Source organism: Ptiloglossa arizonensis, chromosome 9 (assembly GCF_051014685.1).
Source record: "Ptiloglossa arizonensis isolate GNS036 chromosome 9, iyPtiAriz1_principal, whole genome shotgun sequence".
NCBI classification, from domain to species: Eukaryota; Metazoa; Arthropoda; class Insecta; order Hymenoptera; family Colletidae; genus Ptiloglossa; species Ptiloglossa arizonensis.
In genome coordinates, this window is record NC_135056.1 from 19,061,320 (window position 1) to 19,082,229 (window position 20,910).

General features: G+C 43.0%; 4 protein-coding genes across 6 annotated transcripts; 3 read left to right on the top strand and 1 right to left on the bottom strand.

Annotated features, from left to right (window-relative positions):
- Nucleotides 1-13: 13 nt before the first annotated feature.
- On the bottom strand, nt 14-4,023 carry LOC143151212 (nuclear exosome regulator NRDE2). Its single transcript, XM_076320120.1, has 10 exons — nt 3,565-4,023; nt 2,843-3,486; nt 2,413-2,776; nt 2,189-2,335; nt 1,846-2,114; nt 1,423-1,751; nt 810-1,350; nt 597-743; nt 342-517; nt 14-268 (listed from the first exon to the last, which is right to left on the bottom strand). Exons 1-10 carry the CDS (start codon nt 3,638-3,640, stop codon nt 16-18), a joined length of 2,946 nt encoding a protein of 981 aa, XP_076176235.1. The 5' UTR covers nt 3,641-4,023; the 3' UTR covers nt 14-15.
- Mocs1 (Molybdenum cofactor synthesis 1) lies at nt 3,881-7,125 on the top strand. Of its 3 annotated transcripts, XM_076320123.1 has the most exons (9): nt 3,881-4,014; nt 4,085-4,252; nt 4,630-4,747; nt 4,818-4,985; nt 5,060-5,286; nt 5,356-5,580; nt 5,666-5,900; nt 6,004-6,081; nt 6,214-6,354. In XM_076320123.1, exons 2-8 carry the CDS (start codon nt 4,163-4,165, stop codon nt 6,057-6,059), a joined length of 1,119 nt encoding a protein of 372 aa, XP_076176238.1. In that variant the 5' UTR covers nt 3,881-4,014; nt 4,085-4,162; the 3' UTR covers nt 6,060-6,081; nt 6,214-6,354. The 3 variants fall into 3 exon arrangements, with proteins under 3 accessions (XP_076176238.1, XP_076176236.1, XP_076176237.1); XM_076320121.1 differs by lacking the exon at nt 6,004-6,081 and having other exon boundaries at nt 6,214-7,125; XM_076320122.1 differs by having other exon boundaries at nt 6,004-6,315.
- Nucleotides 7,126-7,543: 418 nt separating this feature from the next.
- Nucleotides 7,544-19,022, top strand: LOC143151222 (immunoglobulin superfamily DCC subclass member 4). Its single transcript, XM_076320149.1, has 7 exons — nt 7,544-8,143; nt 8,700-8,863; nt 10,455-10,665; nt 12,133-12,283; nt 12,595-12,743; nt 13,592-13,688; nt 18,823-19,022. The coding sequence occupies exons 1-7, from the start codon at nt 8,056-8,058 to the stop codon at nt 18,944-18,946; spliced, it is 984 nt and encodes a 327-aa protein (XP_076176264.1). The 5' UTR covers nt 7,544-8,055; the 3' UTR covers nt 18,947-19,022.
- Nucleotides 19,023-19,030: 8 nt separating this feature from the next.
- Nucleotides 19,031-20,570, top strand: LOC143151661 (dynein light chain Tctex-type protein 2B). Its single transcript, XM_076321010.1, has 5 exons — nt 19,031-19,097; nt 19,196-19,314; nt 19,415-19,501; nt 19,583-19,779; nt 20,405-20,570. The coding sequence occupies exons 1-5, from the start codon at nt 19,031-19,033 to the stop codon at nt 20,568-20,570; spliced, it is 636 nt and encodes a 211-aa protein (XP_076177125.1).
- The last annotated feature ends 340 nt before the right edge of the window (nt 20,571-20,910 follow it).

Consider the following 20,910-nt stretch of genomic DNA (forward strand, 5'->3'; position numbering starts at 1 on the left):
AAATAATAATTAAAATTAACCACGCAAAATATCTAATTCTTCAGGAGTTACATGCATTCTTAATTCTTTTTCTCGAATTACATCTTGAACTTGTGTAAGAAGTTGAGGTGCAACTTCAGCTGCATCAATATAGATACTTCTGGCCCAAGGACATTGCGCAACACTTTCATGATATACTTCTTCTCCTTTTTTTTCGCACAAGTTGTATTCTCTGAGGAGGAGCATGTATAATCTCCATAATAATGGACAACATTTAGTCGTTGATACTCTACAAATTGACAATTTTTTCCATGTTTGTACATAAAATGCAAAATATCAAATAAAATTAATTGAAATTGTACCTTGCAAGTGTCTGATGAAAATGAAGTAATTTATTTATTGCTGCATTCATACTAATAGAATCATTATGTTCTTTTAAGAAATGAATACGTTTACGACTTCCTAAACACATAGCAAATGCTCTCCATAATTCAAGTTTTGTTTTTTGACTATTAAATTTCCAAATTGGTAACTCACTCTGTTAAAGAATAATATGGTTAAAATTTGTTATATTATTATATTTTTTAGAATATTATTTTCAAAGGTGTTATCTTTACCTCGATGCATGCTAATATTGAAAGAGCAAAAAAATTATTTGGATATACATTTAACATATCATCTAATGCACTTTTCAAAATATTTATTTCATGAGTTTCTTTGCAATGAAGTTGTAAAAGTGCAATTCGACTTTCATATAATATTTCCTGAAATAAATATGGCATGTGTACAATGAAATCTACATTTTAAAAATAAGAAATAAGACATAGTACCTGTGTATAATGAGACACCTTGTAATGATTTATACAGTCTGTAAATATATTCATTACTCTACCAATATCGGAATCACGTATATACAAAAGGTATGCATAACATACAATTGTATCGCACTTCAAACTTGGTAAGAAGAATGTGTCTTTTTCATCTTCTGCAGGAACTTCTTGCAAGAAACTTTTAACGCAATTTTCTAAATATTCTGTTACACTTTGTAATTGATTTTCACCTACTCCAGGTACAATTTGTTTCATAACATTTAGTATTCGTTCTCTATGCATTTCTGTATATGTATCAGAGTTAAGTAAAGTTTCTATAAATGTTCGATACAAGCTGAAAAGTGCTGCCCTTTCATCAAAATTAGAAATTGCAGAGGGGCAGGCACTTTGAGATTGAATTGCTGTTTCTAAAATATTCACACAATTATCAAATCTTCCCATTTCTTTTTCTATCAATGCATATTCTTTATAGAAGTGTAAATTATTTCTATTTTCTTCTTTTTTCAAGAATTCCTTTAATGTGTTTTTTAATTTTTTCCCCCTAGAAGAAATACCTAACATATATATCGTGTGAAGTTACTGGTTATGGAAAAGAAAATGAAAAGAATCATACTTATTATCATATTTTAGGGAGTCATCTTTACGAAGAAAGATAAGCAATCTTTCAAATCTTAGCCACCAAATATATATACTTGTACGTTGCAGAGTAGGTAAATTTTCGGCAATTGTAAAAAATATTTCGCGTATAAAATCCAAATACGATTCTTGTGCAGGATGAAACATAAGATACTGAGGACCAGATGTTAAACCTCCTTCAAGTATACCATTCAATAATTCCTTTCTTTGTCTATGGCCAGTCATTTCACCTGCTACAGGATAGGCAAATGGAAGTAACACTTCTGAAGTTTCTATTCCCCATTCAAATTCTTTTAAGGATAACATCTGACGATATGAAAAATATGCAATACATTATTACTATTTGTTTACAATATGAAACAAAGAATATAGTTTTTCTTAAATTTCATGTCATACAAACTTGTAATATATAGTCTCGAGTGGGTAAGAGTGGTACTTTAAGTAAAAGCAATGCATGTATGGCCATTCGAAAATTAAAATTTCGCGAAAGTATAGGATGTACAAAATCTGCAACATCATCTGGTAAAACGAATCTTCGAGAATCACCAGCTAATTCTAATTCACCTCTGCTAACACTGATCCAATGACAATTTTCTCTTAATGATTCTGTTCTTTGCCATAATTGATTTAGTGGCAATCTTGATATTAGTATTACCTCTTCCATTCCAACTGCAAATTAATAGTAACATTAAAATTAATAATGTGTTACTATTTTCATTGTCATTAATTGTAATACTTCTTACTTAATTTTTTTTCATCTATTGTTTTCTGAAAGGATAGACTGTCCTTGTTCAAACTAAGATTTAAACAGAGATTCAAACGTATTGTCTCCCACATTTGTTCCCAGAGTCCAGTATGTCTTAGAAATGTTAGGCACCAGTACAGCATCTCTATTTATAATAAGATAACTATTTTTATCTGATTCAATTTACTAGAATGTTGGAACAATTTCTAATTTGTTACATACGTAATAATCGTTCATCAAATGTACGAGGGTTTGTTCTAGCTTTTTGTTTTAAAATACAAAAACATCTTGAATATAGATCTAAAACTTTTGGTACAGTACACATTGCTACTGAAGCTTGAGTAGCCATGATAAATTCTTGCCATAAAACTGTGTTTCCTGAATCCTTGTTAACTAGTGTTTCAAGTTGTTTGGAAAATTCATCAGCTGGTAATAGTTCACCCATGAAAGATAATTTTAATTTTAACAATTTTACAGATTCTACATTTTTTTCTATAGCTTTTTCAACTATAGATAATTTTTTTAATGTTGTCGCTCGACAAATATCTTTTGTCGTTTGATATTTTTGAAAGTACCCTAATGTGTCCTACAAGATGTAATCTATATAAGAGATATTAATAACAGATAACACACGAATAGATATAAAGTCTACCTGAAATTGAATATATTCAAGCCATAAATTAATATTATATGGATCATCTGCTAATTTTTCATTATATTCTTTAGTCTTATTCCTTTGTAATTCCTCTATATTAATGCACCACGAAGGAACACATTCTTCATCTTTAACTGAATCGGTAGTAGATTCTTTTCTAATAGTGCTATCTTTCTTTTTAGTTTTCTCTATACAATCGATATTTCTAATATAATATCTCTCGAAAGTATCTTTTTTCGGTTGTTTGTACGAGATAAAACCAAGAGAATTTTTTTCAATATCATAATATGGTCTTACTCTAGAACAAAGTGTCTTTACAGTGTTATTTCCCTTATCTCTGTATTTATCCTCAAAATACACATTTTCCACTTCTCGTTTATATTTTGATTTTTCTTCTTTTTCATAGGAATATTTTCTTTTCTTCGATTCTCTCTTTTTAATATGTTTAGATACTTTCCTTTCTTTTGGCATAAGACTTGCATTGCTCGAAGAAGCAGTATCATACGATACTTGTTGTTTATTAGAATAAGAAGCTTTACTTGTAGTTTCATTTGAAGAATCCGAAGAGAAATCGACAAAATTGTTGGATGAAATACGTTCTAGACAACTAAAATTATATAACCAACTGGTTGTTTCGTCTCCTATAATTTAAAAATAATTTTATTGTAATAAAAAAATGTTGCAATCGATAATGGTTTTTAACAAATAATTTTGGTAACCTTTTACAACATTATTCGGTTTATTGGAATCTGGTGATTCATTTTTTTCAGTGGAATAAGCCGGAAACAAAGACATGTTTTCTTAATTTTGTATTGCTACGATCATAAATAAGTAGCATTTCTTCCTCTTTATAGGTTACGTGAAAAAATGTATCTAAACAACACATCAATGCAACGCTATCACTGCTATCAACAGTATAGCAATGATTCTAGAAAATTTGTGCAATGTAGTGGAAATTCTTTGATGATTGGTTACGACGAATACGCGGTTGCGTATCATAATTTTAAAGCATACATATGTAAGTCGCAAGATTGATATGAGTTATCTTGATGATAGTTCTGACAAGCTCAAGGACATAAAAGAGTGATCAGGAACGATTATCTTTGATGATCCAAGAATCAGTATGTAGCCACAACGCATAACACAGTTCTAATAAAGCTACCGAATAGGTAAGTATTTAAAAACGGCGCCATCTTGGAGAAATTTAATTTATATGATTTTTTTATTTTTTTTATATAGGAAAGGGAACTAGAATATTTTTTATTTCACGTAAAGGTTATAAGTCACTCCATTTTCTACTTATCACGCATTATTTAAATGTTTCGCAAGATTAATACCGTTAAAACAATCTTTGGTGCCGTGTATTCATCTACAGAAGCATCTATTGCACCGAATGCATCATCCAGAGTAAGTGTATTCTCTTTTAATATTCGATGTATTTAAATATTTCTTCTTTTTTTAAATTTACGCAATACGTAGTTATCTTTTTATTAATGTGTGTAATTTTATTACTACAATTTGTTATTATTTACAAATTATTATCTTACAATATCTAGAAATGTATTTGTAGTAACATTATATAGGGAATAAATAATAAATTGCTAATAAAATGTTGTTAAAGTTTATATGAAAATTTTAAAAAGTAATGTTAAAATATATAAATACATTTTGCACTTTATTAATTATACATACAACTATAATACGAATAAGATTATGTTTCAATAAATTTAACAAACAGACATTTTATATATTTGTTATTATTATTATCATTTGTGTTGTTATAGATACAGGAATTCAGGAAATTATTAAACAAAAACAGTTATAATGACATACTCACAGATTCTTTTGGGCGACATCATACTTATTTACGTATTTCAATCACAGAGCGTTGTAATCTTCGATGTAAGCAGTTGTTGAGGAAGATTTATAATTTAAAATGGAACAATTTTTCAAAATACTACGTTTATTATAGGTTTGTACTGTATGCCAGCAGAAGGAGTTAAGTTGACAAAAAATGATGGTATTTTAAGAACAGAGGAAATAATTAAAATAGCTGATCTATTTGTAAAAAAGGGTGTGCGTAAAGTACGTTTAACAGGTGGTGAACCAACTGTTCGAAAAGACATTGTCGACATAGTTGGTAAATAATTTTATTTCGAATACTAATATTTTTCTCCTTTTAAATTTTTGATATAATAGATAAAATGATTGCAGCTGGTTTGAAACAATTGCCTGGTTTAAAGCAGGTTGCTCTTACTACCAATGGGTTGACATTAACGCGTCAGTTGCCCTCCCTTCAACGAGCAGGATTGGATACAATAAATATTTCGTTGGATACATTGAGAGAAAACCGTTTTGAACAATTCACTCGTAGAAAGGGTTGGACTAGAGTTATAGCTGCAATAGATCTAGCTGTTCAACTAGGTTACAATCCTACAAAGGTGAGAAAATACTAAAAATCTTGACTGAAATATCTAGATATAAATAATCTACAAATATATATTTTTCAGATAAACTGTGTGGTAGTAAAGGGCTTTAACGACGACGAGTTAATCGATTTCGTAAACTTGACGAAAAATCGTCCGATCGATGTACGTTTCATCGAATACATGCCTTTTCAAGGGAACAAGTGGAACGAAAATAAAATGGTCTCTTTCGATTCTATGAAAAAAATAATTAGAGACGTATATCCAGATTTGCAACGTCTTCCGAACGAGTACAATGATACGTCGAAAGTGTGTAGAAATTAAAAAATTATATTTAAAATATAATTTTACTTTATACGTACGTTACTAAGAGAATAGTATTCTTTCCAAATAGGCATATCATGTCCCTGGATTTATAGGACAAATCGGATTTATCACGTCGATGAGTGAACATTTTTGTAGTTCGTGCAACCGCTTAAGAATAACGGCAGATGGAAATTTAAAGGTCTGTTTGTTCGAAGGGAAAGGAGAAGTGTCTCTTCGAGATGCTTTACGTAGTGGAGCATCCGACGATGTTTTGACAGAAATGATCGGTACCGCAGTGCAACGTAAACAAAAGCAGCACGCTGGTACGTTTTCTCTTTGATCTGTAGATACGGGTGGTAAAAAATTATCTTGCGAACTATACTTGAAGCGATAACGTTTCTATGTTCTCGATAACGTATGTTTCAGGAATGTTCAATCTGTCCCAAATGGAAAACAGGCCGATGATACTGATCGGGGGATAGTCGATTGTTACGGGGATTTCGTGTTAGTACAAAATATTGATTTTCCGATAATATGCGTACAAACGTTATCGCTCGATCTACATAGTTACTAATTAACGAACCAATTTTATTCCGACGAAGTTGAAGGTGTAATGTTAGTTACTTGTACTTGCAGTTAAAAAGAAACGCGTACACGTCAGAAGTCGTAATGATTGGCGAAAAGATGCGCGGCATCGACAACTAGGGCGCACAGTTTTTCGGCTCGAGAATTGTACGAACGTAAGAATGTTTTCTTCGTTATCGCACGTGGACAAGGGCGGTAAAGCAAGCATGGTAGACGTAGGTTCGAAAGCCGAAACTAAACGTGTCGCGATAGCGAGAGGATTTGTACAGATCGATTCGGTTATAAGTAAATTAATAGCCGAGAATAATGTAAAAAAGGGGGACGTGTTGTCCGTAGCACAATTGGCGGGCATTATGGGAGCCAAGCGCACTTCCGATTTGATACCACTGTGTCATCCGCTTTCGTTATCTTACGTAAACGTGCAATTACATTTAAACGACGAAATGCATCGAGTAGAAATCATAGCGGAAGTGAGATGCACCGGTAAGACAGGTGTAGAAATGGAAGCTTTAACGGCCGTAACTGTCGCGGCATTAACAGTTTATGACATGTGCAAATCCGCGGCGTCTCCGACTTCGATGAAAATAACCGACGTAGAATTAATTTCAAAAACCGGCGGTACAAAGAGTGATTTTCATAGAAACTGACCAAACACGAATTCCAGTAACAATATATCGATCTGTATCGTACGTACCATTGGGTGGTGTATTTAAGGAATCTTAGAGTATTCAATGGAGTATTCAACATTCAGGGGATCGTTTATACATTTTATTGTAGAGTGATCAATTGTTACAACGTACAAATTTTATCGCGTTTTGTATCGGGATAAGGTAAAAGATATCGCGTACACTGTTGCGCGTGTATATGTAATGCGTATATACATATATACATATACATATACATATTTGTTTACATATATATATTTTTTTGTTTATAAATCTGTTAAATAATTACGATTTAGTAATTAAAATCCATACCCGTACCTTCCCGAGTTTTTCGATAATCGTCGTGTGCATGTACAAATTTCGCGGTCGTTGAGTTATCCCCGAGTACTCGATAAAGATTTAACGCGACAACGATGCAACGCAGGATCGTTCCCCCGATAAAGCGGGACCGAGATGTTGGTAAAATTGCAGCGCAATAAACGGACACGTCGGATAAGGGCGATAAGAACACCGGCGAGCTGTCGGCGCAATCGCAACTATCGGGGGCATTGCGAGGCGCCACTGCACCCTGATTTCAGCTTTTTCGTTTCCTCTCGGACAGGAGCAGCTTTCAGTATTTCGAACGCTGTCGAAGCGCGCTGTTCTCGAAGCTCCACCATCGCCGTTCGTTTCAATGATCGAGCGTTGAAACCTCGCCGAACCACGAGACCCGCGCGACGACTTTTCGCGCCGCTTCTTCCGACAAGTAGGCGCGCGTTGATAAATCGTGGCTCGGACGAACCGTTGTTCACGGTTCAACGAACGCGCGCGTTGCCGAAATTTACGCGTCCACCGCTTCCCCGTTCCGTTCGATTTATTTTCTCGCTACTTAAAAATGGATCCTCGTTAAACGCGATGAATCAAACGACGCCGCGTCCCTTCGCTTCGATCGAGGATTCCGTTGTTTCGTGGATCGTGATCGTTGCCGTTGGATTACCGAGAAATGTATAAAATTATATCGAAACGTAAACGTTCAAAGGTTGTGGGTGAAATTGTCGTTCGTTCGTTACCGAAGAGAAAGATCGGTTGCACGAGTATCGCGAAGGAATTCCTCGGGAGATGGAGGACGAGGAATGGTAGTCGTCAAGGGACGATCGTGCAACCACCGATAGATTTCGGAGTGCTCTACGGATCACGGAGAAACGGAAGAGGCAGCGAATAAAGATGAGAAAGTCTCGTACGTAAAAAAATGGCACCGTTCCATGGCATGGCCCTTATACTGCTTGGAATCGGGTACCTGTTACACGCCGAACCGCCGTCCGGTCACCGGAACTTAGGTAGAACCACTCTCAATGTGTACACAAACCAAAACTGCGCGATAACGGGTCACGTAGCGATCGGGACGATTTGTTTTCATTTTTTTTTTCTCCAAAAAAAGATTCTCGATTCGTGCTCAACGTTTACGCCTTTCGGTTCACCGATCGGAGGAATGTTGTTTTCATTTTTTTCTTCCAAAGAAAAAAAAATCCTCGATTCGTGCTCAACGTTTAAGCGTTTCGGTTCACCGATCGGAGAAATCGTTTCGTGAATTCTGTCGCGTGCGTTGCGTTCAGATCGTTCAACGAAGAGACTCGTCGACTCGCGATAAGAAAATGTCGGTTCGTGTTTTCCGAATATCCGTGAGTTTTCACAGTTCGTCGGAAGCGCGTTGGGCTACTCGTTCCGACGGTTGTCCCTGGGAGAGTGTCGCGCGTCGCGCGATCGTTGTAAAACGGTCCCGACGACGCTGAGATTGTAAAAACGAGGAACGCGACGTACGCGCGGAGAGTACTCGTGAAACGAACGCTTGTTCGCGTCGCGATTGGTTCAAGCGTGCGATGTTCTGAATTTTAGCGGTGCAACGGCTCGACGACGAGCACCTCGATAAAGCGGAACAACGCTCGCATCGTGGGACGAAGAGGACATATTTTTTCAAAGAGACGTCCCAAAAGGTGACCGCCGTTGTGGGCCAAACCGTTGTGCTGTTGTGCCGCGTCAAGAACCTGGGCAACAGAACCGTGAGTTTCGCGAGAGTCGACCGATCGAGTCGAGCCGACGCGCGAGTTTTTCCTTGTTTTTTTTTTTCCTACGGGACGAACGAAACCACGGACGAAACGGTACATAGAGGACCTACGCGAAAAAACAATGCGTTCGTCTTCGCGTGTGCACGCATTTGGATTTCGTCGAGATCGCGTCGTTGCGCGTCTCGTTACGTAGAGTCTACTTCCTACCGAACGATCGAGGGAAAACGCACGAACGAGTCGCGGCGTAATAACTTTCTTTTTACCTTTCTTTTTTCCCCTTACCTTCCATCCCTTCTTCTACCCTTTCTTTCTTTCCCCTTATCCCACTTTTTCTTACGTTGTCTCGTCAAGACCCACCCGAATTTGTATCACGTTCGTACAAAGTTCCGGGAAAGAGTTTAATAACCGTATCGCGTGGAATATTGCAAGAATATCCGGGCAGGAGCCCGTGAGTTAGGAGATCCCCGCGTTACTCGGAGTTATACCCCGTTGCCGCGTAGGAGTATACTTTCGCCAACTATAATCGCGATGTTGGCCGTATCAGCAATTTAGGGCTACCGGAATCCTTGGCAAATATTTCAAGCATAGGAGTCACGTTCAGTTCCGTTGAAACGGGTACGCGCCGCGCGCGGAGTAATTTCTGGTAATCGCCGTTGCACCGTAATCGCTTCCGTCGGAAATTTACGAATCAAAATTTCCCGCAAGACGCGGGGAGGGGGGAGGGGGAGGAGGGCCGAGCCGCGGAGAAGGGATGAAATAACTGGAATCGTCGAGGGTGAAACGGTAGAATTCGTTCCCGCGGAATTGGCCCGCGTGAACGTTCGTGTTGCCGTTACGTGCCGTGCTTAAAACCGCGAAGAATTATTATCGCGCGTCGGGGTTTCGACGCGGAACGCATCGTTTACGGAGTAACCGTTTTCGAAACGATTATCCGCGTTCATCCGATTTCTTGTTCGATCAACGGTGAAACCATCGACGCGGTACGAACGATTCCCGTCTCGCGGATATCGTTGCTACGCGTAACACGTTTCCTCTTTTCGTCCGTGCTCCTCTTTCACGATCGTTTCGCGCGTTTTTTTTTGTATTTTACTTGTCCTCTCTCTCTCTCTCCCTCTCTCACACCCGTTTTACAAAATTGCGACGCATCGATCGGTGTAGATTTTTCGAAAGTTTGGCAAGTGTACTCGAACGAGTAGTATCGAGCGTCGTGCACGCGCGTGTACAGCTCGACGAGTTCGAGAAGATCCCCGTGCGGGGTAAGGCTGGTCGAGGTTCGTCTTCTACCAGTTCTTTTCATCCGATAGGAATTTCACGGTCGTTTACATATTCTTCATCGATTCGCGATAACGAACCGACGTTGCGAAATATTGCATTAGCTTCCCGGTCGATTAAAACGCGATCCCGTCGTTCAGTTTCGTGGCCATTGCTCCTCCCACCGTTCTCAGGCCACTCCCTCGGCGATCCTCTTTAAATCGTCGAGCTGTACGAGACGTTAACGGTGCACATTGTCCGGGTGAATTTGCCACGGCTCGAATCTCACGGTCGATTGACGCGTATCCGTGTCTCACTCCGTAATTTGTCCCAGGTGTCTTGGATACGAAAAAGGGACTTGCACATCCTAACGTCCATGTCCGTGACTTACACGAGCGACGCAAGATTTACGATAGTCGGCAATCCGGAGAACGACGACTGGAATCTGCGAATAGATTACGTGCAACCACGGGACGCCGGCATTTACGAGTGTCAAGTTAATACAGAGCCCAAGATATATAGGGCGGTCGCATTGAAAGTTTTGGGTGAGTTTCTGTCGCTCTCGGACCCCGGCATTCCCGAAACTGGATGTTTGCATTCATTTGCCGCGGAAAATGCTCTTTTTGGGACGAGGCGGGACAGAACGGGACGAAACGGAGCGGGACGGTACGGTACGGGACGGGACGAGACGTAACGGGACGGGACGGGACGGAACGGGACGGGTCGGGACGACCGTTCGAGCTGTATGAAATTTAGAACTCTCCGCGCATTCGCCACGCGCGAAAACTTTCAAGGGATTACGTCAGGGTGACGGGCCGAAAAATAAGCCAGCTTTTTGTAAATGTTTTCCGAGCACGGTCGTGTAATTTCCCGAATGTTTATCCATTACCCGATGGTACGCGCATTAGCTCTTTGCCTTACGATTTATTCCGAAGCGCTTGTTCGGGCAATTTAATTTTATCGGAGCTCTGTGCGCGAACTCGTTACAAAGAAAATTCAAATATTTCAGCTCGCGCTGTGTATTTATTTACGAATATATGAAACCTACGAACGTTTCCATTACGGTGGATTTACTCCGCGCGAAAATGTTTGCTTGGAAAATCGTACGATCGAATTTAGTAGTATTCCTGGAACGGTGTGTATACTTTTGGGTAACGATAGTCGGCTCGTCGACCTAATCTCTCAAAGTTACAACTTTCGAAGAGCTTTCTCGCAACATCGTCTCGCGGTCCAGTCAACGTTCGTTCATTTTCTTCGTACGGCATTGTCGCGTACTCGTTCGCAAAATTCCTGCTTCTTCACCTCGTACCGCTAGAGAAGCAACGTAATCGAATAGCGATAAAAGCCGCGAAGAAAGTTCGCTCGGTGCGAAACCGCGATTCTTCGCTCGATTCGTTGTCGTTCGCTGGTGCTTCGAAAATTTGGAGCTTCGACCGAAAGCTACTCGTCACTCGATCGAGCAAGAATCGCCTGGAACAGGGGCGGGGAACGTTTTGGTGTTCGAAGGCCGCGCGGTAATTAACGAAATTGCAAAGGGATCGTTTAAATATAAATTAATCTCGGTTCTCGGAATTATCGACGGTACTTTTACGAGAACTTTTCGATCACCACGGGGAGAAATTTTAATTCGTCGTACATACGTATACCTATATAGATATATATATATATATATATATATATATATATATATATATACACATATACATTGTATAGTCACGGTCGGAAAATGGAAAGGAAAAATGGTATCGGCGGCCCACTTTTTCGATATCGACTCGTTAAAATACACGCGGTTCGAGAACGTGTACAAGGGTACAAACGGCGAAGAGGCGCACGATTGACAAAATATGCGAAAAGGCCACACTGAACGCTCGAAAAGGCCGCAGGTTCCCCATCCCTGGCCTAGATCCGCGCGCGGGTCACCGAACAGTGAACGCGTTAAATCGCTATACCGTAGCGCACGTAACCGAAACGTACGATGGTTTATCCGCCTCATTTTGCTCGTGTCGATACAGACGTGCAGGCGAAGATCACGGGCCCCGACGAGGTGTACGTCAAGAAGGGTAGCACGATCAGTTTAACTTGCATCGTGGACGTGCAAGATATTCCCCCGAATAACGTGACTTGGTACCATGCCGGCGCGGTGATCGATTTCGACGGTCCAAGGTGCGTCCTGTTCTCCACGCCAACTTTCCAACGTAAAACCCCTTTGTCGCTTGTCTCGTTTATCTTGTTCTTTGTACCCGCTTCGCGAACGCCCAGGCGAGCGAATGCAAAGAAACCGACGTCTCAAAGGCCCCCGAGGAAAGATGCGCGCCGATTTTTCATACGAATTTCCTACCAATTCGGTCCCGCTGTGCACGTGTGCCTCCTACCTGTCGATTCCTTTCTCGCCGTGTCGGACGTGGAAGGGATCAACGGGTTGTCTCGCGAGCAAACATCACCGAAATCCTTAATAACGTTTTTACGTTCGACAGGGGCGGCGTTTCTCTGGAAACCGAGAAAGGTAAGAACGGCACGACCAGCAAGCTGCTAATAACGCGGGCGCTGTTCAACGACAGCGGCAATTACACCTGCGTTTCGAGCAAGGTTGCCTCGGCGAGCGTGATGATTCACGTGCTGAACGGTGAGGACGATACGCTTCTCGATCCACGTTCATCCTATCCCGTATCGACCTTCTTATCGAGATCTCCCGAAGCGTCGAGAACGTTTAGACGTCTCGTAGATTCGCGTTTGGTTAAACCGTAGCTCGCGATAAATATCGACGCGCGTTGGGAAACGAGTCGCGCGGCGATCGAGATAACGAAACTTTTCCGCTCGCCGTCGCTTCGTTGAGCGTCGAGGATCGGGCGATGAGGGCTCGCAAAACGAGAGAACCGATTCGCGAAGAAACGAGGAACGAAACACGCTCGATTGCGTTAACTCGTGTCCGTATCGACCGTTTTCTTCGATGATCTCCGAAGCGTCGAGAGCCTCGGGGCGCCACCGTCTCGGGGAACGTCTCGCGGAAGAGACTCTCGTCGGTGAGTTCACCTGGATAGATTTTCCGCGCTGTTCGTTGCGCGTCGAAGATCAGGGAAGGGTTACGAAAACCGAGATGAAAACGACTCGCGAGAGGTTCGATAACCCCGGTTCCTCCGCGTTCCTTCGACGTCGTTGGATACCAATTGTCGCGGCCCGCGGAACTCGTTACGGTTTTCTCGTTAACGCGTAACGAACGCATCGCGGTACGGATCCTCGAGACCGAAAAAACAACCGGGAATTGAAATTAAACCCCGAGCCTCCGCCACTCGTTATGTAAATCTCCGATCCGCCCCGGAGACGAAATTTTCGTTGCTCTCGGAAATCGTGTTTTCCCCCTCCTCTCCGCCGTTCTCTGTGCTCCTCCTACTCCTGTCTCCTCCTCCGCGATGTGTCCCAGTTTTGCGAATCGCCCGCGATAGATCAGACCCGTGAAACGGAGTTTCTTTTTAGGAGAACATCCTGCGGCGATGCAGCACGGCGGCACCGGTAACGTCAACAGAAGAGCGATTTTATTCAGCCTGGTCCTGCTGGTGGACACGATATTTCGGTGAGCGACGTTTCTGCCTCTGGGCCCCCGTGGCCTCTTCCACGAAGGGTTTTCACCATCCCTGCGCCCCCGCCCCCCCTCACGCCGCCGCCCACTGAAAACCCACCACACCCTCTGTACCTACTCGCTTCGTGTCGCCGATCGTTTACCAGCAGCTCGCCAAAGTGATATATAGAGGAGAACTCGATGTGTGATTTACGAGCATCGACGTTTATCGCGCGAACTGAATTTTCTATGAACCGAGAGAACTCGGCTACGAAATACTTAACCATCCGTTCGACGAGATCCTCGCGCGGCACCACGCGAGGGAATCGTCCTCTGACGTTTCTCGGACGGTCTTGTAACAATTTTCACGGAACGATAAATATCTCGTCCGGTTCCCAGCCCTCCCTCTTGCGCGGGACACGGGACTCGTCGTTTCGTCGATTTTTCCCCGTTTATTGGCGGATCGAGAGGGGAGGGGGAACGAGAGGCGGTTCCATTTCCTCGTATCAGGGGGGGAACGGACGATTCGAACCGTATCGGCCGATTGTAAAGTTAACTTTCGTGTAACGATAACCGAGCGACGCGTTACGTACGATTTCACCGGATTACCGGTATTAAATCCGGGCCAACGTTTTCCGATAATGGTGGGGGACGATCTCCAAAGTCCCGCACGGGACGTGCGTATCGCGCGCCCCTCCCATCGGGGGGAGGGGGGACATCGAGAGCGCCACGGGTCTGTCTCATTTTATGCAAATCGCGCGGAAGCATCTGTTAGGGGATGGTCGCCGCGAAACGGAGACGAGGAGGACGCATCACCGATGTAAATTCATGGGGTGATCGAGACGATCCGCCCCCCGGACCTCGTCGTCGGTGCGTGCTCCTCTGATCACCATCGACGGAAATTCTGGTTGGAAATTGAACAGACACCGGCAATGTCGGCCGTCCCTCGTTTCGTGGTTTACAACTTGGCCAAGTTCAACGTTTAAGGCGGATCGGCCGATTTTCCTATCGCGAACCAATTCTCTTTGACGCGATACAAACGATGCGCGGTTTTCGGATCAGCTTCGACGAACGCTCCGGGAGCCGAGGAGTAACTCGTTTTGCTGGCTAGGGAGACAGAGTGGGTATTTCGCGCAAAGTTTTCGATCCTCGTCGACCGAGGTTTACGAAATGTAACAATACTCGTCGCTTCATGGAGGGGGGAAAAAAATTGTAAAGGGCTAGGGACGAGTTGCCGCGGGAGGTCGGAAATATCGGTTCGGGAGGAGAATTTTTCTCGGGATCGGGTCGAAGGGTCGAATTCCCGAGGATGTTCGAGATTCTCGAAAGAATCGCGAGTCTCTCGGAAAACTTTGAACGGGAATAATTCCAAAAAAATAAATCGAGTTCTCGGAATTTTCGGAGAATCCCGACTCTCCCCGGAATTCTCAGGAATTCCAACGTTCTCGAGAGTCTCGAAATTTTCGGAGATTCTACCCCATTCGTCCCGAACATCGGGTTCTCGCACTCGTTCAGTTTCTACGTACAGTACGAAGAAAGTGTAACGATATGCACGGTTTTACGTATCTTGAAACTAAAAGCGACTATGGTAGTTTATAAATGTACAATTCTTTCGATTACAGCACGTGGGATAAAGTAAGTAAAGATCACTTGCCGCGTATCAATGTTACGTTATTAACGTAAGAAGATTTCAACGGTTTCCTATACGCGGCTTTCGTTATCGGATACTTTTCCGCAACGGGAATGTCGAATCGTCGGACTACGTTTTAATTTTATCTCGGTACTCTATAATTCGTAAGTACCGAGCAGCGCGTATCGTTACAATTTCTTTAGGTTGTACACGGAAACGTACTCCCCCGGTATTATTTTGCAACCTTTTTTTTTTTCTTTTATCGCGGAACAAGAAATTATTGTACTCGAAGGAGGAGACTGCACTTGGATCGAAAACGTCGAGTGAAATGCACTCTCGAGCCCGTTGATGCCGGGACGCGTTATTCGACGAGCATCCTTCATCGGAATATTTATTTTAGGAAAGGATCGCAGCGTTTTTATCGTTGAACAGGTAAGACTTTATTTTCCTTTTTGTCGATGACGCGTACGCGGCGAAGGTTCCCGAATATCTCGTCAATGGGAACGTTTCTGCCGAAGAAGTTCAACTCGAGCTTGGCAGATTATATTTCCTATTATCGGAGTAGGACGCGTCGACCAACGAGCTCGCGGGTCGGATCTTTCGGGTCTTTGTCCCGTTTACCGTTTCGGGACACAAATTTGCGTACAATGTCTCGCGACTCGGCTCGAAATGTCGAAAATATAAATCTACTCGGCGCCGTAAAGCGAGAGGAGAGAATGGAGAACCGGTGAACGTTGCGAGGCTTTTGCAACCCTTCCATTTCGCACGACGCGAAAATCGAAACAAACGCAAAGCAGTCCGGCGTAGAATTGCTTCTACTTAATCCTGCCACGGGAATTTAAATTAAAAAGGGACGAAGTCGTTTGTAGCACGAAATACCCGGTGCGTTTCAACGGTGCGCCGATAACGTTGAAATAGTCCATCGACGCATCGAACGAGATTGCCAGCGAATTCGAGAAATATTCGAAACGATCGAGAACAAACGGGGAACTTTACGACGAGAACTTTTTTCATTTCCTGTAAAGAACCAGGATTTGCAAGGAACGCAAAGATTGTTGTAACTTGGCAACGAGTCAAACTGGAATACACGTTTATATAAACTGATTTTATTAAATCCCGAATTCATCCTTCTAGCGAGTCCTACCAACGTTTCCTTCCACGTATGTAAATACCGTAGGTAGTCGATGGGCCTCGAACCGATACCAATATGTATCGTTTATGTATCGTTCGTTGCGATACTTACCTTGTATCAATTTTTAATACCTTAATAGGATCGATGTTCCGTCGATAATATTCCAAATGCATTAAAAATGTCCAAAAATATCTTATCGATACGAAACAAGGAGTCGTAGACACGCACAACTTTCCATTAATTGTTTACACGTAGATTAGATATTGTAATTCCTCGTGACCGTTCGGTTGCATCGTTGTTCTTTCTTTCGATAACGTTTGCGATAACATCGATGCTCGTTCGATGTTATCGGTGAAGCATCGATATGGAAAATTTGTATCAAGTTCTCCGAAGTTTGTACGTATCGTAATCGATTTTGTCGCTAATCGCCCGAATCGTCCGTAACCGACAGATTCGGTGGTTGTTCCTCGAATTATTTTTTTTTTACTCTCTGTTCCCTACTCGAGTTTAACAAGATTCCGAGTGTCGTTTGTTATCCGAAAGTTAAGTTCGCGCGAGATTTAGAGTGGCGGCCGTAAGGTCGGCGGGGTACAGGGAGTTTTAGTGAATTTGTTACGCGAGAAGATACAGACGTCCAGTCTGTAGGTAAGTTTCTTCCTACGGGCGTCTAACGAGTTACCAGGCCGACGTTAACGAGCTCGAACAACGGGGCTGTAATTTTCGGAGCGCTTCCTCGCTGCACTTTGTTCCGGTCCGTCGAGAGGATTACGAATTACCAATCGGTGAAAGTATTCGCGCGCGCAATTATCCGTCCCCTTAATCCTTCAGGGAACGATCGCATTAATGGGACTACTTCCGCGTAAGATTCGAGGAAACGTACGAGCTGAATGTCCAGCGTTAAATAAGAGTTTATTCGCAGAGTACCTTTTTCTTTTTCTTTTTCTTTCGAAACGATCGAAAGTTTCTATTCGTGAGTTATTCGAGACTCGAAACTTTCGGATATCCTTTCTCCCTCTATCCTTTCTCCCTCCGACACTCGGGGGAACCAAGCGCTGTTGACGCGCGTACTTTGTAAAATAGGAATCGGTCGGATTAATCGACGACACTTCGGCAACTCCTAAAGAAACGTATTCGCGAATGTTCGTCGATTTCGAGAAAAACGAGCTGGGTGTCCAGCGTTGAATAAGAGGTTTATTCGCGGAGTTCTTTTTCCTTTTTTTTTTTTCTCTCGTTCGTCGAAACGATCGAAAGTTTCTATTCGCGAGTTATTCGAGACCGAAAGTTTCGGGTGTCTTTCGCTCCGTCACTCGAGGGAAACTAAACACGGATGACGCCGCGCGCACGCTTTGAAAAAAGTCTCGTTGATCGAATCAATCGTCGATAGTTCGCCGACTTCCGAAGAAACGTATTCGCGAACGTTCGTCGGTTCGAGGGCTCGTGTATCGCTAACGAGCCGCGTGTTTGCCAACGAACTTCCGTTCGATTCATAAACGGCTCGTTGGGCTCGAATCGGACGGACGGACAAAGGAGCTGTTTCGATTCTCCGGTACGGTATCGATCCTATCCATCGCGGAGGGTATTTTCTCGTTTCTTTACGAAACCTCGACGACGAACGATCGTTCGAGACTTTTCGAGAAAATTTTTCCCTCTTAATCGTTAGTCGTTATTATTCGAACGTGAGGAAATTCAAAACGAAGTGGAACTTAACGGGAAACGGAACATTCCTGGTGAAAAAGTTTTGTCAAGGCGATAGCCATATCGCGTATTACGCGAAACCCGGACGAATTGAAAAGACGAGGACGAGAAATCTCGGTTTCTCCGCTTGGGTAATCCCCGTGCCAAAGAGCAACGAGAAAAGGAAACTGCGATAATAATACAAACAGACGCAATATCCGGAAGGTATTCGTGGAATTTCTTTGCCACGTAAACGTGTACTTCTTGCTTGTATTATAAGGAGCTTCTTATATTCAATATGAATTAAGCGCGGCGGTACGCTTCGCGCGAACACCACCGCGATCCGAGCATTCCGTATTATAATCGCGTTGCCTCCTCTTCTCAATTGAAAGAGATAAAGTAACGTTGAAACGTGAATTATACCGGGTCGGTGGAAAATTAAATTTAAACTTTGCTTCGAGTATAAGGAACAACGTTTATCGGGTTATCGGCCGATACAAAACGAACAAACTTCCATTCGTTTTCACGTTGTCGATACTCGATCTCTTTCACGGAACGGGATCTGATTCCCCGATACCGTTCTACGTTTAATCCTGATATCTGTGTTCCGTTGTCACCGTGACAGCTCAACGACGAGCTTTCCTTTGTTCGACTCGCTACCGCGCGACAAACGACCAAGTGTAATTCGTTTGTATTAATTTTGGAATCACCAGTCCGTTGGAAATGGCGTCCGTCGAGCCCCAAAATGAATCCAAGACGTCGAAATTCCGGTCAACGACGACTTTGTCGAAGACCAGCATGAAGATGTTATCTTCCTCCGAGGTTAATCGGTTATAGGTTAATCGGACCGAACAATCGGCGTGTGTTGAAATACCACGGTCGAAAGTTTATTCCTTTTTTTTTTAACGATTTATCGAACCAATGGGATTAAGATACAGGAGCAAAGAATGGTTTAGCACGGTATGCAACGGTGGTCGAAGATCGCAAGGTTTCAGTGGCGCAACCAGAAATTTCGAACAGAAGATAGATCCTTTTCTCTTTGTTTCCGTAAATGTTCGTTAAAACGTTTGCTACGTTTTTGTAAAGAAATTGTTTTCAATTCCATCGCAACCGGGAACATCTGTCCTCTTGCCTTTCGATTGCGCTACTGCGAGAAAATGTGTAAGTATCGACGTAACACAGTTTCGAGACTGATCGTGCGCAAGGTTCTCCGGATAATTGAAACGTCGAGGAACCGATTACGTTTATTTTGTGTCGCGCGCGAACAACGAAGTTCGATCGGTAAATGGTCGATAATCGTTCCAGCATCGAAGGAGAAACATGTGGAAGGCGTCCACGATCGGTTCCATAGTGAGTCGCGTGTTCTTCCACAGACGCGGAGCCCGATGGAAGGTACGTTGAGGGAAGCTGGTGATTTTTTTACGAGTCCCGGAGACTAATTAGCGCAATTTTATCTCCGTGAAATACGCGCAGATACCCAAGTACCAGAACACCTATCGGCTCGAATCGTTTGAGAAATTCAACCCGCAAGAGGCCGATAAAATTGTGCACAACCTACTGGAGGGTTCGTTGCGTTCGGTGACGTCGTACGAACCGGGTAAAATGGCGAAATTGTGCATGGAGATCGCATCCGAGGTACAAAAGGCACTCTGCAGGAAGGACTACGACAGGTAGTACAATGAACCGTCTCGAAATACTCGTCGATTCTTTTGCAATTAAAGCAGCCACCCCCCTCGTTAAAGGGTATACCGTCGTGCTCGCTCGAAGCGTTTTAACGAGGCACGGTAGCGATTCCTTTACCTCGAATCGACTTTCGTATTTAGGAACCGTTTCGACGAGGAGACCGATCGAGACACGCGTCGTCAAGCTTCAAAGCGAGAGAACTTCCGTATTTCTTATCGTATCTCCCCGGAAGTACTCCGAACGGATCGGCGAGATTCTCCCGATGAAAACGAGATCGAACACGACCCTGTTCGGATTATTTTTCCATGTACGAAATTTTTTTCCAAAACTTTTTACCTGCACTCGATTAAAGCCGGTCGGGATACGATCGCGTTTACACACGATCAAAGTACGGTAAACGCGACTTTTTAACGAGGGGTTCGGTGTAATTCGAATTCCGGTTTTCGAATCGGCGGTCTCGATTAACGATCCGGTTCGAGAGGGAACGCTCGTTTCGCGGGAACGCGAACACGAAACCCGGTTACGGGAGCTGAAAATATTATGTTTCACGCGTTGCGTAGAGGCACCGCGTATCGAATTCCGCGTAGAAATACCGGTTCTTCTTGTTGTAAGGTACAAAATCGTGGCACAGGTGACTATAGTTCAACGTCTCGACCAAAGCGTATACGCGGCCTTCCAGTGTCTCTGGGACGTGGACCGCGACAATTATTCCTACCATGTTTACCAAAACAACCATATACACGCCTGGTGCAGTGTGTTCGGGATGTATTACGAGTGAGATCCGCCACTCCGTGTAAATCGCGTCCCGTTTCCCCGCCTGGATCCCGTTGAATGCGATATTCTTCGCAATTTCAAATTAATTCCCGTCCGTTTTCCACCCAACTCCACCGACTCTCTCCACTTCCCGCTCCCCTCTCTCTCTCTCTCTTTCACGCGCGAGGAGTGTCATACAGCGTCGATGTACAATGACGGAAATGTATCGCGACGTTCGTGACGTCAAATCTACGGTGTTCCATCGGTCGAACGAAAAACCTCTTGTCCCCGCGTCACGGACGTTGAACGTCACGGCGCGAAAAAATTGTAGAAATTTTTGTACCCGATCGGTGAAATACAAAACG

Coding starts and splice junctions, on each gene's coding strand:
- LOC143151222 (XM_076320149.1), top strand. CDS start 8,056: ATGGCACCGTTCCATGGCATGGCCCTTATACTGCTTGGAATCGGGTAC. Junction 8,144..8,699: donor GTCCGGTCACCGGAACTTAG/GTAGAACCACTC, acceptor TCTGAATTTTAG/CGGTGCAACGGCTCGACGAC. Junction 13,689..18,822: donor CTGGTGGACACGATATTTCG/GTGAGCGACGTT, acceptor TGGAATCACCAG/TCCGTTGGAAATGGCGTCCG.
- Mocs1 (XM_076320121.1), top strand. CDS start 4,163: ATGTTTCGCAAGATTAATACCGTTAAAACAATCTTTGGTGCCGTGTAT. Junction 4,253..4,629: donor CACCGAATGCATCATCCAGA/GTAAGTGTATTC, acceptor GTGTTGTTATAG/ATACAGGAATTCAGGAAATT. Junction 5,287..5,355: donor TAGGTTACAATCCTACAAAG/GTGAGAAAATAC, acceptor TATATTTTTCAG/ATAAACTGTGTGGTAGTAAA.
- LOC143151212 (XM_076320120.1), bottom strand. CDS start 3,640: ATGTCTTTGTTTCCGGCTTATTCCACTGAAAAAAATGAATCACCAGAT. Junction 2,777..2,842: donor TTGAATATATTCAATTTCAG/GTAGACTTTATA, acceptor TACATCTTGTAG/GACACATTAGGGTACTTTCA. Junction 744..809: donor AGGTGTCTCATTATACACAG/GTACTATGTCTT, acceptor TATTTATTTCAG/GAAATATTATATGAAAGTCG.
- LOC143151661 (XM_076321010.1), top strand. CDS start 19,031: ATGGGATTAAGATACAGGAGCAAAGAATGGTTTAGCACGGTATGCAAC. Junction 19,098..19,195: donor CGGTGGTCGAAGATCGCAAG/GTTTCAGTGGCG, acceptor GTTTTTGTAAAG/AAATTGTTTTCAATTCCATC. Junction 19,315..19,414: donor CGAGACTGATCGTGCGCAAG/GTTCTCCGGATA, acceptor TAATCGTTCCAG/CATCGAAGGAGAAACATGTG.